The 20,358-nt window shown below is 32.9% G+C and overlaps 1 protein-coding gene across 2 annotated transcripts in view; it reads left to right on the forward strand.

Moving 5' to 3' along the window:
* DACH1 (dachshund family transcription factor 1) overlaps positions 1-18,797 on the forward strand; it is a 410,071-nt gene extending 391,274 nt beyond the window's left edge. For both annotated transcript variants that reach the window (XM_082434858.1, XM_082434857.1), the window contains one exon: positions 16,086-18,797. In XM_082434858.1, the coding sequence (XP_082290984.1) occupies positions 16,086-16,123 (38 nt within the window). In that variant the 3' untranslated portion in view covers positions 16,124-18,797. The remainder of the gene's footprint in view (positions 1-16,085) is intronic.
* Positions 18,798-20,358: the final 1,561 nt, after the last annotated feature.

A 20,358-nucleotide genomic window follows, 5' to 3' on the forward strand; every position in this document is an offset into this window, starting at 1 on the left:
TGGTTGTAAATAAACATACAAAAATTAGGTGAATATTTTTAGGAAGTTTGTATACTTACATTTCAGTATAGCTAGATTTTTGGGGTTTTGTTTTGTTTTAGTGAAGTCACATAAAAATTGTGGACTAACTGCCCACTTTGATCTCAAAAGCAGTTCTTGGGTGCCTTGTTTTCAATAGCATTTCAAAATGCAATTCTATTCCTTTGTGAGAAAACTAGAACACAAGCATTTATTTAAATGTAACAATTCACATAGAAAAGCTGTAAATTATCACAACTCAGTTGGCTCCTTTGCATGTTATTTTTACAAAACAAAGGTAATGCAAAAAACCTTTCCAAATATTTTCTTAATGTTAAAAATTTATAGTCAACAAAGAAGTAATTTTTTATCTCATCATTCCAAATCTATGGGCTTTATATATTTTAACACTTGAAGTGGTGCTTTTACATGAAGTATTAGGGAACAAGTATGCATGCAATTTTAGCAATGTTTAATGGATCAGTGACTGTTTAGAGACTTGAAAATAATGACTTTTATTGCTTTTTACTATTGACAGCATTTATGATTTCTCAATAAAACAAGTTAGCAGTGTGACAAACATAATAAAATATTGTTTTTCACATTTTTCTGCTTACTTTTAATTTTAGCTTCTTCTTTACTGTAGTTTTTGTCTTCTCCCTCTCTAAACACTAACTGAAGGTCTACATTTTCATATGGTTAGGCTAATAAATACAGAATATAAAGATATCTCATGAAGGAAAATTCTAGAAGTGCCCAAACCACGAATTTAAGTTGTAATGAAACCTTAAAATTTCTGTTCTCATTACTTTCCATTAAGTATTTTTCATCTGCTCTCTCTTTGAAACTCCTCTAACTTTAACACCTCATTTCAATTACTGTAAAATCTTCACTACAGTGTGGAATGGAAAAACATAGATAAACATGCTTTTCCAACATACCTTCCAGACTGTATCTATCAGTGTCCTCGTCTGAGAATCATCTCATGAACATTTGGCGAGAACAAAATTTTTAAATGGTTTCCTGTGAAAAATGAGTGTCATTTTTTTAAATTTATATATCTTCTTGGATTTTCAAAGTCCATGTTTAGTATTTTGCACACTCTAAAAGCCCCGCACTAAAGTTAAACAATGTCTTGCTTTAAAACTGATATCTTTGACTAAAAAGTTAAAGTAGCACTTAACTTTAATACTAGTGTAGTTTTTGAGTTTTTTAACATTTAATCTGCTGTAACTAATTCATATTAACAAATGCTTAATACTTAAGTGCTGGGGCCAGAAAAAATGCAAAAGACATGGTATCTTTTCTAAATAATTCATACTCTCATGAGATATAGAGAAACATAAATAATTCTAATAAAATACATATTGAGTTAATTCCTATTGATAAAGCTGTGGGTGTCAAGGTGTTGTTCAGGGATGGTAGGAACTATAATTCAAATTTTACTTATATAAAAATATGAAATATTTATACATTTAAATTTTTATATGAAGCAGGAATAATTTTAACATATTAAAATATGGTTATATCATGTGTCTACATTCTCTTTATTTAAAAACTAACATACTCTATAAACATTTTAGGTAGCCAAACTTTGAAGTTTTTCCAGTGTAACTCATTTTTAGATTTGTTGTTTATAAGAACTCACTAGTATACTATTGGGAACATACATGTTCCAAGGCATAAAATTAATTTAGTAGATTAAATCTGAAATTTAGAAAATTTGATTTTTTTCTCGAAAGCTATAAAAGATCTATTGTTCTCTTTTAATGAATAACACTTTGATCTACTGCTTCTGAAATGTAAACAAAGTACTTTCAGAACACAAACAAAGCAATTAATTCCAATTGCATGATTGGTGAAGATTCATTTAAGTCTACATATGTAAGTCTAAATCTCTGAGAAGCCACATTATTGACATATTTTATATAATTTTTGCAAACAAGAGAAATAAATATTATGACTGCTTCTGAGTATGGCTTTAAACAGATTCCTAAATAATATTTATTAAAACAGAAACCTGGTTCCCCTTGTTTTACATCTGAAATAAATATACTAAATCCTAAATACAATATAAACATTGTATAGGATGAGTTGATAAAGAGTGAGAAGTGAAGAATGTAATGAATTCACAAATGAAGTAATGAAGATCCAAATTATGGTGGTGGGCAAAATATAAATAGGAAGGTGCATTTGAAATACAAGGGTAATCAAACTGCAGGGCTTAGAAAATAGTGGTTGGTAATTTGAAATAGATAATCTGGGAAAGAGATCCAGGCTAGAGTACAGGATGATGAGTTTGCCTTCCTGCTACTGGTTTTGATATGACAACTGGGCTTTTAGATAAGAGTTGAAGAGTACCCATCTAGGTAGACATAGAGCTGGAGCTTGAATGTGAGACGATTTGAATGTAAAGTGTAGACAAGAGACACAGCTTTGGGCACCATTAAAGTCTTATGTAGAAAATATAGAATATCTTTGCATAATGTTGATATTGTCAGTCTTCTGAAAAGGCCAAAGTATCAAGCCACCCTCCCTCCACCCCAAGAAAAGATTATGATAAGTAACAAATGCAACATTGGGAAACAAAGTATGTTCAAATGGCTATGAGTTAACAGATTTCTCTCACTTTGCACCATCCTTATTTGTAATGAATAACCTAATACATATTTTTTTAAAAATAGAGAAAACATAATGTAGCTTTTTTTACGGCAGTTAGAAAGGATGGATTACTCAGCATTGAATTTTGTCCATTAAAGTGAGTGTAATAGAACTGGAACAAAAAAATTTACAGTGCTGTGTTATATACATAAAATTAGAATAAAGAATGCTAAAAATACATAGTGATATATTAGATAATTCATATTTTGACTTAGTTATTTTGCATCTTTGTTGATTCTGCAGATTTTACCTATGACAAACTGTCAGTTCAACTTTGCATTAAGAGACATATATTTTTCATGATATTGTTTTGTATGGCAGTATGTTGGATACCAGTCCTTTCAAGTAATCAAACTACATTGAATAGAGTCATAAAAAAATGCAGCAATCATTTACTCTCATTGTTAGCTTTTCCCTCTAATGCATTGATATTCTTTGCAATCATTTGAACAGTATAATGCACTCTTATTTTGATGAAGGGAAAGTAAAAATTACACTTTTTTTTTAGACTTGGTAAGTAAAGAAAAAGTGCTCATATAATAGTGTTCTGAATTATCACAACAAGTTTGTGATCTGCCAAAATAACACTAGTCTTATTTTAAGCTTTAGGAGCACCATGATTTTTCAATACATAAGGCATTTGGTAATAGAGTCATCAAGAGTCTGGTTACAGTTACAGCATTTAGAGAATCCTCATCTGAGTACTGAACTCCTAAAGAACAGGACCTGTTAAATAAGCCTGATGAAGTAGTGAACTCCTCATTCAGACACCTTGATGCTCTCTATCAAAGACTGGATGAGAAAAGGCAAGATTTATTATCCAAGCTTACAACTTAATATTTTTATACCGTACAAGTAAGTTACCTTAAAAAGAGATGGAACTGAAGTCTGTCCAATTGAAATGAATCAGGGTTATTAAGATAAAACAAGCATTCCTGGTTGAACAATTTGGTATTGTCCAAGTGCAACTGAGAAATAGCCCTGAAATTAAGTAGTGTATAGTCCCTATGGTAGGAAAATAAAGATTTTATTATAAAGTAGTTTTGACATAATCCTAGATGAGTTCCTTAAATTCATAATGTTTCTTGAAATCTAACCTTAATTCAGGATATAATGATCTACATAGTGATATAACTTAATTTATTCATGTCACAATTGCTAGCGATGGGAGAATAAGGCAATACTGACAGTAACCACAGACACAAGCTACTAATTTTAATGGAAATAGTGGCCTATGTTACAATGACCCAGGGCAGAATTTCACAGTGGGCATGAAACATACATATATCAGCATTTATCTTCCTTCTAAATATATGCACATTTATTATACTTAAGATGTTTATTTGTAGAATTTTTGTGTTTATATTTTGAAATTGTATTAAAGAAATTTGGCAATCTCATGGGATTCAATATATGCTGAAAACTAACTGAAACTTAAACATAAATTGTAAGTAAGTCTAGAGTGTTCAGATGTTTCCTGAAATTCTTTGTGTATACAGAGACAGAAAGTTTATAAAATGCCAAATTGTCTATTAACATTGCATATTTTTGTGATAGCACATTTTGTCTTTTTTTCATTACTTTTCATTTTAGAAAGCATTTAGTGTCTTACATTTATTATTTTCTGTGGCTGTTTTGTTGATATTTTCCTGATCGATTTGCAAAGAATTATGTTTGTTTCCTTGGAAAACATGCAGTATAATAATATTGCTTCAAATATTGCAAGATACCAGATTTAACCAAAACGGAAGTTAGCCAGTCACCACTACTGAAGCAAAGATTCTGAAAAACATTACAAAGATTGTCTGATTTCTAGGTGGCTTTAATAGAGAGGTCTAGAATTTTTTTCCCTTCTCTTTCTTTTCTTTTTTGATAGCTCATTAAATGGTAACAATTCCAGCAGTATGGAGCTATAATATTTCCTAGGATGGTTACTTCTGTCACATTGGATCAAGTGATTTGATACAGTCATTATTCTGAAACAAGTTTAATATAAGGATTAGACTACTGAAAGTTACTGTCTTTAATTCTGAGAAGGTCACCATGTATCATGAAATAAGATCATCAATCTGTAAGGAATATCTATGTTTTATTCCCGATAGAATCAAAGTACCCTAAGGTAATACAAATAATTTCCACTTCCACAAAAATATATATATTTTTAAAAGAGCAAAACAAATCCTTTACAATTGTGAAAATAAATATTCTGTGATTTAAAATAACTTATTCCATTAGTAGCAAAACAGAGGTTTTTAAAATTTATTTTGATATAGTAAGACAAGAAATATTGTACTGGGAATTATGCAACTTGGTTTTGCTGTTTCTGTGAAATGCAGGCAGACTTCCAGGAGCACTCACGAGGCAGCATTTGGCTTGGTGAGTTCCACAAGACGCAGAGTTGGGTTATCAATCTTTTCTGTGTTCTAAAAGAAAGCAAACTAAGATATACTGAAACACTGTAAGTCACAAGAACTGAAATATTTACCTGTGACATTGACCAGCACATCCTTCTTATAAAAGAAGGAGTATTTATTATATATTGTGGCACAACAAACTACTTTGAAACTTCATGGTTTACATCATTTATTATCTCACAGTTTTTATATGTGAGGAATCTGGTAGTAGCTTAGCTGGGTCCTATGCTTCGGGATCTCTCTCAGGCTGCAAAAAAGTTTTGGCAGGGGCTGCAGTCATCTCTAGACTCAACTGAGTCAGGCTCTACTTCCAAGCTCAGTCATATGGCTGTTGGCATGCCTCATGTCCTCAAGGGTTTTGTACTGAGGGTCCCAGGTCCTTGCTAGCTATTAGCCAGAAGCCATCATCAGTTCCTTGTCACGTGGACCCTTCCTAGGGCAACTCAGTACATGGTAACCTACTTCATCTGATCAAGCAAGTGAAAAGATCCAGAGAAAGAGTGTCTGCCAGCAGAAAGTCAGTTTTTTATAGTATCATCTTGGAAGTGACTTTTCATCGCTTTTGCCATATTCTCTTCACTAGAAGCAAGTCACTAGATAAAGCCCACACTTAAAGGGGAGAGGTATCTCACAAGGATGTGACTGCCAGGTAGCAGGGGGCATTGCTAGCCATCTTAGAGGATTCCTACCATAGAGAGCTATGCAAAAAATAAAATTGTCAAGTTACCTGGTGAGAATGGGATCGGACCAATGAGTATTATATAATTCAAATATTTTATAAGTTCAGGAATGTACGTAAAGGTAGACCAGATGTCCACATCAGTCTTTGATGGAAACCTTATCCCTGGTTCATGCTTTAATGGGCATTTGCCAAAACTTGCCTGATCAACTTTGTTTGATAAACACTCAACTGATTCTCATATTCTTTCTTTAGATATGATAATTCTGTCAACACACTTTCTTGTCTGTTTGATAATCTGTCTCTTTAATCTGTCCCTGCACATCTCTGAACTGATCCCTCATGTATTAGTTGTAGAGTTTAGTGCACAGAGAACTATCTTATTTAAGAGTTCTTGTATAGCAGCATGTTAGTGTTCTCACCCACATGTGGTCTACATACTTGATTCCATTGGGTGAGATGTAAAGCAAAGCTATTCCCCACAAAAGTGCCATTTCTTTAGTTAAAAACAATTCTCATACTTATTGAAAACATTTGAGAGCTTTCACTGAAGTTTGACATTTGTTAAGTTTAGCACTAGACCGGCATTTTGGTTCAGCATTGTATAAATGTTAAATCAAGCTCTAGATATTTATAACTTTATTCATTCACAATTACTTCTCTAAACAAATATAATTTTATTAATATTACTGTATTAGTCATGCTATAAAAAAATAGAGAAACATAAAAATGCTAAACTTTTAAAAGAAAGATGATTTTTTTCTGCCAAACTTAAAAGAAAATAACTAGGCTCTGATAAGAACTGCCCTTCTAATTGCCATCTTTGGTTTGTTCTCTAGAGATAACACATACATTTTTTCTGAAAACTCAATTTATTCACTGCAGATTTTGCTTGTTTCTTGCAGTTCTAAAGGATACAGATGCTTGATTTGAAAGATCCTTGTTTCTCTTCTCTGCAGTATCTTATTTTTATCAAATAAGGCATCACTTTTTTATGCTTCATTTTTATTAAGCATAGTAGACAATTTTTCCATCATCACTAAGGTTCAGATATACCCTCAAATGATTTCCTTCCATCCCTGTGCCTTAGTCTTCGTTATCCCAGAAATGAATAGAAGAATGGAGAAAGTAATAAGAGATTCCATTGTGCTTCTCTTTGCTGAAGTTGGGAGGTCTCACCTTCCAATCAGGACAAGGTAACCTAAGTACAAAGTACCCCATTCTCACTTGATGGTACATTAACCTCTCTGATGGATTCTCACTTCTTACTAATGAATACTTGATTAGAACACACACACAAAAATACTTCACCATAGTAGACCTAACAGCAATATAATTTTTCTTTATTTACAGGAACAAAACAAAACTTTAACAATGTCTGTGTTCTGCTTTTTGTTTTTGTTTTTCAGAAACTTTTAAAAGATAACCTGTGCTTCAAACAGCTAAACAGAACAATAGTTTCTTTATACCAGCAAGTGCACATTAACATACACAGCCCTCACTAACTAACAAGTAATACAGTTAAGTAGACTTCATAAACTTTACAATTGTAAATTTACCATTCAAACATAATGGACCAATAGACCAGAATCCAGCTTATATGCATACCCTCAGTCCAGTAAGTTTCATGAATCTGAACCTGGTTTTTCTGAAGAACTCTATTAAGAAAATCACTAAGCATCATCTTACTATCTAATACTTGAATAAGAATTCTCAAAACCTTGCTCCTAAGCAGAAAACATATTTACCATGAGAATACTTCCCATATAATCAGTGAAAAAGTGTATGTGGATAGTGGACAGCGTAAATCTTCAGCTAGTTATGAATAAATACCTGATATTGGTGATGTATTAAAATTTCATTTCACTTAGGCAAACTTTTATTTTTTAAATTTACATTTGAAAAAGTTGTACTTATAGAAAAGTTCAAAAATATTAAAACTCTCATAAGCACTTTACGATGATTCATTTATTGTTAATGTTTTGTTCCATGTGCTTTATATTTGCTCTACCTGCGTAGTATTTTCTGAAGAATTTGAGAGTGAGATGTATAAATCATGGTTCTTTACCTGTTATATTTACCCATATGTATTTCACAGGGTACTTATTAAAAATAAGGATGTTCTCTTATACATAAACACAGCATATTTATCAGCTCAGTAAATATTTCATTGACACAGTACTTTTATTCAAACTGACATTGAAATTCTAATTTTGTCATTTGACCCAATCATGTTCTTTATAGCATTTATAGCATTCCTGAATCCAAATTAGGATCACATTATATTAAGTTGTAATTTCTCTTTAGTCTTTTTGATCTTGTGCATTTCCTTGGCCTTTTTAAAAAAATTGTAAAATTGACATTTTTGAAAAAAACAGTCTTAAGAGAATGTTTCTCATTTTGCATTTGATGTTTCCTCATGATTAGACTCAGGTTGTGTATTCTAAGCCAGTATACTACCCAAGTGACGCTGTGTTCTTTTCAAGGTATAATATCCAAAGGTGCATGATATCCATCTTCCCCTCATTTTGTAATGTTACTTTGATAGTTCCTTCTGTATGTATTTACTGAGCACTTGCCAGGTTCCAGGCAATGTTCAAGGTGCTAGAAATACACAAAGTCATATGGTATGTTACCTACTCTTAAAAAGATTATAGCTAGACTTTAATCAATTTCTCTAGGATAGCAAAGCTGTATAAGTATTGGCATAGTGAAAACAACTTAGGAGAGGACAAGAGTTTGGATCCTATGACAAGTGTTGTAGCAACACTTAGGTCCTAGTAATACAATGTATGAGATCCAAACCCTATCTGCATGAGTATAGGCTGATCGTTCACAACTAAAACATTTTGTCAGAGGGCTAATTTTTTAACATTAAGTATAGACTTGCCTGTTCCCTGTTGAATAGACAAGCGGTAGATAGTTGATGATGATGATGTTTTAAAAATCAAATTTGCTTGGTTGTAATCATGGAGATATGGTTTTAAAAACATTAAGTTCTTAAATAGATATCAGTTCATAGAACCACAGGGTCTAGATTTCTACCCCAATTGGGGAAGATCCTTGAGTTACAGAATAAAAGATCTTTAACACCCACTAAACCTAAATTATCTTAACCTTTGGTAGTAAATTCCTCTTTGCCCACAGACAGTATCAACATCATAGTTGAGCCTGAAGTTCAGGCAAAGGGACTCTTTAACATACTGACAACAAGAATGTCACTTCTCAGGAGAGCTGAGATACTTTAAACTGATCTAGCCATTTGGAAAATGTATTTTGCCCAGGGCTGGAGTTGGCGAAATAACTCCAACCTGGCTAAGATTAACCATAGCCATTTGTACATCTTCAAATGCCTTCTCTCCACATTCTTCAGCTCAGCTTTCATTACTGGTTTGTCTGTTTAGTTTCCCACTTAAAAAGAATGTGTGATTAGATCAGGCTGCCCAGCGATGATTCCTTCTAGCTCCCCAAGAACTAAAGTCTAGTTCCACCTGCTTCAATTTGTCAAATTGTTAAAGTTCAGGTCTCTCCCCTATTAGTGTGCTTACCTAGAGTCTAATACAAAGTTTCTTCACATGTAAAGGACAGGGCTTCACTTTCATTGTTTTTGTCTAAAAATGTGGTTACCTTTTAACCTATATATCATAACTTTAGATAATCCTCTATTCTCAGACATGTTTTAAACTAGACTATGTTCTCTCATGCACTTTCTTCTTTGAAGAAAACTGAAAAATATTTAAAAGCAGTTCTCAATTATAAAACTATTTTTGTTTGCAATATTAGCTGTAGTCAAGAGCTTTACTTCATACTAGCCTTGTAATAAACTTATTATCTACTTTGATTTCAAATGAGCTGGACCATGTTGGTCTACTAAGTAATCCATTATCTACTGCTTGTACTAGTATGTTTGGTTTGTATAGACAGAATACCCTGGTTGATGTGCCTTCTTACACGTAGTCCGTGCCCACTCTCTAGAATGGCACTGGCTGCTTATAGAGAAAGCATTCAAAAGGGATCTGGGATTCAGTCCTCTCTCACTTTGACCCAGCTCTGTGGGCCTCAGGTTCTGCAGCTATCACCCTGAAATACCTAAAATTCAAAATCTGTTGCAACTTTTTCAGTTTTTACTTTTTCATTATATTTGAACACAACCTTGACTATAACTTCTGGAAATCACTGATACTGTTATTATCTGCATTTCATGAGAAGAAATGATATTTACCCAGTATTCTCTTGTAACAGAGCTTGTGCTGAACATCAATCTCTCTTAAAATATTTCTCATGTTAAATGTAGACTTTGTGTCTCTGCTTCTTTGCCTCAGCAGTAGCAGAATGTTCTTACTCTAAATATAAAATTATAAAAAAAGCAAGAAACAATATTTTCTTTAATTAGCTTCTTCCTTTAGGGGTTTTAGAAGAAGGGTTATGACTTGACAGAGATCCTTCCCATCTGTTCCTGTTTGTTTGCTTTTATTTTGACTTCCTTTCGTTGTCTTATCAAATATCACATGAATCATTAACATTTGTTTTCATCACTTGTTTTGGTTTCCCTTACTTTATATGATTAAGACATTCTGTTGAGAGAAGCTCAGGGTTACTATATTTCATATTGACCTAATATTATTTAAGTAAATATTAAACTTTCTAGATGTATGATCTTATATGTTTGCCCTCTGTTATGTTCATATTTTCCTCAGCTCTGGAGGAGTGAGATATGGGCACATGAAACTGTTTTGTGAAAGCAGCAAACTTCATTAGATTACAGGTGTCTGGATATAAGTTTTGAACAAATAGATGCCATTCTTAATAAAACTACTTTCTAACAGGAAATGTAATTTATTAAGCCCTTTGTGCTAAAGACTAGTAAGAGATCCTTGTGGATGTTTTTGCAAGGGAGTTCTATTCAAAACTGGAATATATACCTATTTGCCTACTGAGTAATACTTTTCAGTAACATACTCCCTTGTTAATGATTCCACTTAGTTTTCATACAATGAGAGCACTGGATTTCTGGTGTCAAGTAATTTGAAATTATTCCAATTTGTATGCCATCTTCTAATATAAAATCTCATCATATATTGTGATTGTTATTGAACAAACATCATTAGTTTTTTAAAGTAAATGATCAAGCTATTCAATACTTTAGTTTTATATATGGAATAAAAGCTAAATTATATATCTGTCTATATTCATTAGATGTTACAAATAACTACATATAACAATAGCTGCAAAAACATTAAATCAGTGTATACGTATAACTGAATCACTTTGCTGGACACCTGAAACTAACACAACATTGTAAATCAACTACATTCTAATATAAAATAAAAATTACATTTAAAACAGAGCAAACTTAATTCACGAACACAAAACAAAACAGAACTGGAAATTTTGTGACATTCTGCATTTCTCCCTCCTCATCCACAGCTAACAAATAACAGATAGAATCTTTATATTTAATGGCCTGAGTTGAAGATTTCAACTTTAATGTTAAAACCTGAGATTCATTTTTATCAGGAGTTTAAAATTTTTTCTTTAACTATCTGTAGATCCAAATCTGCATAATAACAGTAAGCAGCATACAAAAATTCACACCTGCAATAAACTATTCAGTGATCTAGATACTTTCTTATACACCAAATTAGAGCTGTAAACAACAAATCACAATGAACTCTGGAACTATTAGGAATTTGTAATCTAAATAGTTTCACTCAGTGCCTACTCCCACATGCTTTTAATTAGAAGAGACTTTTTAATTAAGTACTCCCATGCACAAAGTGTCACTTGATGATTTTTGTCATATCAGCCTCCCTTACGAAAGCAAATAGTCATTGTGTCAACGGAAGATATTTTCTCTGAAACCAAACTATAAGAATTTTAGTTCTGATTTCAAGTTGTTCAGTTGAGGCTCTGCATACTAAAAGGAAACCTCTGTTTTCTGAGAAAATGGTGTGGAACAGATTCACAAAGCAAGGAGACTGATGGTACCAAGGTGTCCAAGAGTCAGTCCCTTACCTCTGCAAATCAGAGACAGGGTATTTCCTCCAGTGATCTTGCAATTGCTTATTAGAGGAAGTGACATAACAGAATAGATTTGGGTTCACACAAATATCTAATCACTGCACTTCCATTCATTAGTTCTTTGAAAATGTGCAAGATAACTTAACCTTTTTGAGCCTTAATATCCTATTTGTAAAAGGCACTAAGAATACCTATTTTGTTGAGTTGTTGAGAAGTTTAGATTTAAAATCTATAAAGTGCCCTGAACACAATAGGTGCTCAGAAAATATTAGCTATACTGTTGATAATCATTATTGCCTTTATTGCCAATTTACTTGATCTTAAAAAAGTTCTCATCCGTTTGAGATATCAAGGAATGATTGTTTCATAAACCCTGCTCAGCATCAGGAAAACCTATTTTTCTGTGGCCAACAAATGCAGAAATAAAGACAATATAGGAAATGGTGAGTAGGTGTGAGATTATCTAGTTAGAAAGGAAGTGTAATGCACAAAGGGCAGCCATTAAAACAAAACATGAATAAGCCTCTGAGTTTCCAGATGCAAACAACACACCTCTGAATAATGAAGTCTTAGCCATGAAAATACTCAGGGATTCCAGTAATCTCCATCCTGTGCTTGTTTTTACAGGGCCTTCTCTAGGGCTCCATCACTTTGCCTGCTGTTTGAAGAATAGGGGAAGGAAAGATTATTGGCACCATTATTACATAACATAAAAAAACATGGCACAGTTTGAATTATGGGCCCATGTATTCTTCCTAGCACCCTTGCCATTCAGCTTGCTCTCAGGTGGTTTGTTATCAGAAGCCTGAGATAAACCTACCGTCCCATAACTCAGAAGCCTCCTGGTAGCTCTCTGGGTACATCCATATGTGGTTATTTGCTGTGGGTTGGCGGGCCAATATAACTTCTCTGGACCAACATAAAATTACTTTAAACTTTTCTTTCTTACAGACTTTGAATTATCCATAAGTATGTTTTAATAAAGATGACAAAATTATATGGTAGAATTGCCTTGAAAGTTAAGCTCCATAGACAAAGGGAAAGGGAATTACTCTCTAGGGTCTGTCTATGCCTGGTATGTTTCTGTTTCCAGGTAATTCTAAGGCAGATAATCTCTGATGTCTAAGTATTATTTAATCATGGAAATGCCTTAACTATAGCAGTTGGGATCTATTTTGTAGCTGGCATCTTTAATGCTTGATGCTTTTGTCCATCTGTTAGGAACATTAGTCAAAAATTTAAACAGACATTTATTAAAAGTAGATTATTATAGTAGATCAAGTACTGAGCACATAAATATAATGTATATAATTTTTATAAACATGCTTTGTATATGATCTAAAGGATCTTATAAAATAATTATTCATGCTATAATTTTAAGTAATACATTTTTATTTTAAAATTTAGTTTCAGACAGACTTTAAAATTTCTAACATGCTAAAGGGAATTATTTTTAATACGTAAGCATAAGTAATTGATTTCTCTGAAAGTTTAACATTTGAGACTGCATTAAAACTTTTAAGGCAGGCATCATGCTGAAGCATTCTCCTTCTGATACTGATGGGAAAAGAAATATGGCTGCTGCTTTCGTGGGTCTCGCCATGTAAGAAGCTTCCCATACGTAACTTCAAAGTGAGACAAAGTGCTATGGAGTTAATTCTTAGGGTGCTTGTGTTGGAGAGTAAATAGGAGACTCTATATAGAGAAGTTTAATAGATGGGAGCAGCAATGTAAGCGGGGAAGGAGGAGGTACTTTTCTTGAGGCATCTAGAAGGAATAACAGACCTGAATACTCCAAAGCAGTGCAGAGCTCGGTGTGCCATATGTAGAATGGCACACCATTCTACGTAAAGGAGAGCCAGGGTCACTGCCTGAGGGAGAGGGGTAACATATAAGGTTAGAGAAGAAAGTCAGTACCGAATTATATAGCACTTGGGTGAAGAATTTGGCTAGTGGACCTTTTAAAACAATGATTCATACTTAATGAATGATTTCTATATATCCATTCTTTGCTACTACATTCCTTCTACTTAATATGCTATAGACATCACAGAAGATTAGAAACAATTTTTCAAGACTTTAGTTTTTTTCTTTAACAAATATTTTTTTTTTTTTGGCCGTGCCCTGTGGCTTGTGGAATCTTAGTTCTGCGACCAGGGATCGAACCTGAGCCCCCAGCAGTGGAAGCGAGGAGTTCTATCCACTGGACCACCAGGGAATTCCCATAATATTTTTTCTTTAATGTACAAAGATTTTTTAAAACTCCATAGACAGAAATGTTAATTTTGAGAAAATAATTTCTTTTCCACAAGTATTTTGAAGGACTTCACTGTATAAAATTTGAATTTGGGGGAAATTGAGAATGTTTCTCTCCACCCGTCTAATCCTAGGAAACATTGTCTATTTAAAAAAAAATAAGAATGAGAATGATATCCTCAACTTAAGTGAATACATGATAGAAATACTGAGATAATTGGAAGGAGAGAGAAGTAGGGATAAATTAAATAAGGACTAATAATTAGAAAATTTTGGTTAAAAGCATCAGTGTTCTACTTCTTTGGTTATTTCTATTACTAAATTTTAAAACAATTTAGTTGCTTTTCTTAGTAAGAACATTAAGATCAAAATTATCTTTTAAAAGGTCCAGTTTTTAGCCACATGATACTAAGAATATGAAAGAAAAGTTTGTTTATTTTTATAATATTAGTTTTTTAGGTTTATTTATCTACTTTGTATAAATCACATGAAAACTATATCTGATTTATTCATTCGTTCATTCAAACACATTTTATTGAACATATACTGGGTGCTTAGACTACATTAATAAGCCAAACAGCATTCCAAAACATCCTGGAAGTAATAGTCCAACAGTACAAACTAGGCTAAGCTAAAACATGTTGTAGGGGCTTCCCTGGTGGCGCAGTGGTTGAGAATCCGCCTGCCAATGCAGGGGACACGCGTTCGAGCCCTGGTCTGGGAAGATCCCACATGCCGCGGAGCAACTAAGCCCGTGAGCCACAACTACTGAGCCTGCGCGTCTGGAGCCTGTGCTCCGCAACAAGAGAGGCCGCGACAGTGAGAGGCCCACGCACCGCGATGAAGAGTGGCCCCCGCTTGCCACGACTAGAGAAAGCCCTCTCACAGAAACGAAGACCCAACACAGCCAAAAATAAATAAATAAAACATGTTGTAGGAATATAAAACTTAGGCACACCAATATTTCTGTGAAGTAGAAAAATAGTTTGACATTGGTTTTAAGTTCCTTACTAATTACTGTATCTACCACAGATTATATATAAGCACTCAATTAACTTAACGTTGAAGGTGAAATCTGCAAATATTTAGACTCTCTATTTCCTAAATTTACTGTAGGCTATTTCTATTTCCTTATGTTTTAATTCTTGAAGCTATCATTTTGCAAACATTTACATTGCAATATGCATTTAAAAAATTTTGGGAAAACTTTACTTTTCTGATTACCTTCTACTGTAGATATTAAAACGTGAAATTTAAACACATTTTATACAAATATTTCCAAGGTTTAGAGCACACCACAAAGTGGACAGTTGGGAGAGTGTTACATTTGGGAAATAGGCTTATGTTTTGTTTTGTTTGTCCTCTGGATTTTTAATGTCTTATTTTTGCTTCATTCAAGTGGGTTTATTGAAGATCTGATTTACTTTTCTTTTTCACATAGCTGTGTGTTTCTCAATAGGTAAAAGCTGAGTAATATATTAATATTTAATTGTTCGTTTAATCTCACTTCATGGTGGAAAGACTATATAGTTCATTGATATTGATGAAATAACCCAAGTGGCTTTCACATAAATAGCAACAAATGTGCACAACAGTTACATTACACGGTATATTTAACAACATCTCTAAGAAGTAAGATGGGAGCTCAGTCTTTCCTGATGGAGATATATCTGAGTGCATTCAAAGAAAATTTGGTTCTGCAAGCTTGGAGGAAGTAATTGTCATTCAACAGAAATCAGCTAGCTTTGCATATCAGTAAAACACATACACACACTCATCTATTTTCTGAATGCTCTGTACTGATATCAAAATAGCAAATAGATATTTATGAGAACTAGAAATGTTGTATTCTTTTCAGTCGCTTAAATTCAATGTAATTATGAAATTAACTTTGAGAATATGTGAAAAATGTTACTTCCTAAATAAGTGAAGATAGAATAAAACCCACAAATTTTATATCAGGCTATGTAGTTTTTATATTCACATTTGTCCCCCAGATGTCATATAAGTAATTATTTTTTGTTTTTCATTTTTAGATGGAAGACTGTATTTGAAAACTACTGTCATGTACTGAATCTTTCCTGTTGAAGAAGTCCATGTTATAGTAAAGAACTTTGCAGTCAGACATTCGTCATTGGAAAGTTCGGGAAAAATATAAAGTCCTTTTAAGGGAACTTCCTCAATTTTGTGTATTAATGTTCTTTAAAAGTTTAAGTATTCTACAAAAAAAAAAAGTTTCCTTCATTGATTTTCACCTGTGGTTCATACCAGAGACTTGAGAATGTTTGTAAATGTACAAGTATCAAACTTCTTACAGTTAATAATTGCAACTTTGCTGCTGGACACTTGTATATGGAGTCAAAAGCAGGTCTCAATAAGACCTAGCTTTGTTTTTTTAATGGAATGAACCATTTTCCTCTTCTGAAAATTCTGTATCTGAGCACATCAAGAGACGCTTGTAGCACTGGTCACCCAGACTTACAGAATTATGTCCTCCAGAAACCAGCAAGAACGCTTGGAAATGAATTTGTAGGGGACATAGAGGATTCCTAAAAAATCAATAAATCAAAGAGTAATATTCTGTTACATTCTATTTTAAACTCTAATTGTGGGTTTTCTCCTGAAGATTTTTGTTCATGTACTTTCCAAAAGACCAACAAATGGATATTGACAACAACCCCGTGAAATAACATTTTGCATACCTGAAAAGAAGCATTGGAGATAAGCCAAAAGGTTTCACCGAAGGTCTTTTTTCCTTAAAAATATATAAACGTAACATGTTTTCATTCCAAACTGGTAGTGGTATATAGAATTTAAAATGATCATTATGCTTCTTCTTCAAACTGTTGGTCACATGTACAGTATATAAACATAAAACATACAAGGAAGGTATTATGTATGCAGTAGTATACTAGAGTTTAGGAAAATGAAAATTTTAGAAAATACGTTTTGTCACCCTGTTGGTCAGAAAGACACCTTTCTGGTTTTAACGCATGCAGGCATGTAAATATTTGTCTGGAGTCACAGTATTAATGAATGAGATCTTAAGCATCTGGTGACATCAGAACTCTGTGTCAGCCACTTTTATTTGTATATTGAACCCTAGTTAGTGCCCCAAACTGCACTATTGAGAATGGATTGTGGCTGAACAGTAAATCAAAACACCAGAAATATTTTTATATGTTAATGTCATATTATGTTAATGTTGCTGAAAGACAAAACCTAACAAACCCTGGATCCTTGATGTATCAGTCCAATACCATGTAGCGCTGAGTGATAAAGTTAAAATGTGTTGTGCTTCCCACCCTGGTCAGAGGGAAGGGTGCCTACGTGTTATTTTCACTGTCTTTTTGAAAGTTACAGTATGTGTTTTCACTTTTGTGCAGATAACTGGAAGTCAAGCTGCGAACAGGGCTTATTACACGCTGAAGTTACCTTCTCTTTGTTTTTACATATTTGGAGTTACACCTTTAAAGACTGATACGTGAATCAGTATAGTTGCTGGACATTTTATGATTTTGCTGTCATCTTACAATTTTATGATCATAACATTATTTATTACCATAAATAGCAAAATCTTAAATGACCAAGAAAACTAGCTTAAAAATGTTTAAAGATAGTTCTCATTGGATATTAATGATTTGAAAAGAAATTAACATTATAGATACACTGGCACTAAGCTTCTATAGTTTTTTAGGTCTTCCTTGCAATACTGGAACATATTTCTTTTGTGTAGCTCGCTATTAACCAGCTAAGACCATTTTTAATGCAATAAAAAGGTTATATATACAGTTCCTATTTTTAGCTTGCTTAAAAGGGAGCAATATTTTTATTTAAAACACTGTTAGTAAATGCTTTGTAGAAACTTGGTTTTCTAAGCATAGTTCTTCCATAACCTTCTTTTGTTATTTGAGCACAAGAGATTCTATTCCTTGTTGTATGTATCTCTTGTTTTTCCCTGTATGCAGTCTTTAAAGGATTACACTTAAAATCAGAGGAACTTGTGGCAAGCTTCTGAATCATACATTTTCTGAAAGTTTTTTTAAAAGCCTACAACTTCCATAAGTAGTAAACAGCCATTGCTCTGCTTCTTGCATAGAGTCACCTGTTAAGTAGGTTAAATAGTTTTAAAATACATACTTTCCAGACCTTTGAGAATGTTTTAGTGTTTGGTTCGCTATAAAAGGAAATTTTAGCAAGGATTAAAGAAAAAAGCTATCAGCTATATGCTAAGAGAGGATCTTACTAACATGTTGTAAATATTGCAAGTCATGAAATGTTATTTTAAGTCTGTAACTTAAGTTTTTTTCCCCTTTATTAGTTATACAGGTTGGTTTAAAATTTGTTTTTTGGTTTAAACAAGTAAAATTGTGCCCATTTTATGGTTTCCATGCTTTTGTAATCCTAAAATTATTAATGTCTCGTTGTTCTGTATTATAACCACATTTGCGCTCTATGCAAGCCCTTGGAACAGAACATATACTCATCTTCATGTAGGACCTATGAAAATTGTCTATTTTTATCTATATATTTAAAGTTTTCTAAAAATGATAAAAGGTTATTACGAATTTTGTTGTACAAAATCTGTACAAAAATCTGTTTTTACATCATAATGCAAGAATTGGAAATTTTTCTATGGTAGCCTAGTTCTTTGAGCCTGGTTTCAATGTGAGAACCGCGTTTACTGTTATTGTATTTAATTTTCTTTTTCTTTTCAACAATCTCCTAATAAAACTGTCTGAAATCTCCCTGTGACTTTATTTACAGTTCTTCTTTATTAAATTTTGTGAAATGCGTAGCATAGAAGGAATATTCACTTTCTAATGGGAGGCATCTCAAAACAACATAAGTCAGCTCTTTACAATGTGAAGGGAACAATGCTCAATGATTTTATTTAACATGCAACTGCTTCTATCTCTAATATGAATTACTGTGGTGAAAAACATCATAAAAGCACACTCTGTAGTTATTGTTTAACAAGCAGATTTTCCATATTTTGTTTCTTGCCAGCTAAGCAAACTGCCCACATATACATGATTTATTTATGTACATTTCTCAGTTTATGAAGCTGTTATTTGTACCTTTTTCCTTTATATTCTTATATTCCCATGATTCTTATTTCACAAAGCTTTGTGCTGAATAATGTAAAGTAGACATGTTGATGGAACAAAATATATTATTCCCATATCTATAAGAGTGTAGATTTGTAACTCTAACTCAGTGTTTTGCTTTCAGTCTCTATCATTGGAAAAAAAATGCCTTTAGTAACTTTGCAATTCCAATAGCCTTTAATAATATATAAAAGTTTTAATCAATCCAAAATGCAGCACTCAAAGAAATATTGGGTTACTATCTCTGTGAATACTCTAAACATTCCCAAAAGAATGGAAAATGAATTTTTTTCTGTCTAAAGAGATTATTTCAATGAATTAACAAATTATGATTTACCCCTAATAAAACCTCAAATGTTTATGTGACCATTACAAACACATTTTTGTCTTCTGTCCTCATATGTTTTTGTCAGTTAAGACTTGTACTAGAACATCATACAGCCTCTGGATGTTAGTGGCATTTGGTGATGATTTAAGGTTTCTCCCCATGTGTTTTCATTGGCATTAGCAAATTTACAATATGAACAAAAGTTATTTATTACTAGAGGAGAGTAAATTATAAATAAAAGTTACATGGATTGCATTTTTACATATGGGAAGTAGGGATGTTAATAGAATTAAAATATTATTGTAAATGGCATTGTAAATATATCACTTTTCCTTATGTGTAGGCTTGGTCCTAACATTTATCTTTCATATGTACAACTGGTATATAAAAGCTGAACCAAACCTCATTTATTCCTTTAAACAGATTCATTAATAAAGCCTCTATTCTGCACAAAGCACTGTGCTAAATGTTGTAATGAATGAAAACAAAGCTGTTTTCCCAGAGGAGCTTATAATTTTGTTGGAATAGGAAGTCTTACTTTCAGCAAGAGAAGATTCACTCAGCATCTTCTAGACTGTCGTGGATATAGAGCTAGTATCAAGAGGGCATTGGCTTAGACGCCTTCCTACTAAGTGGTAACAATCTAGTGACGCATTTTGTACCTTCACCTTCCAGCGACTAATATAAGACAGTTTGGGGGTCAGACAATTCTGTAGAGATTGAGAAAGGGGATGGATACATTTTCCCCTAGGTAGAACACCATACTAGTTATTCTTTCCATGTTATTTTTCATGTATTTCAGTCACATCACTCTTCTTACCAAGGCTCACAAACTTTGTTTTAAATAAGTAGCCTGTTCGCAAAAATCAA

The sequence above is a fragment of the Balaenoptera physalus genome (genome assembly GCF_965194825.1).
Source record: "Balaenoptera physalus genome assembly, chromosome: 18".
NCBI lineage: Eukaryota > Metazoa > Chordata > Mammalia > Artiodactyla > Balaenopteridae > Balaenoptera > Balaenoptera physalus.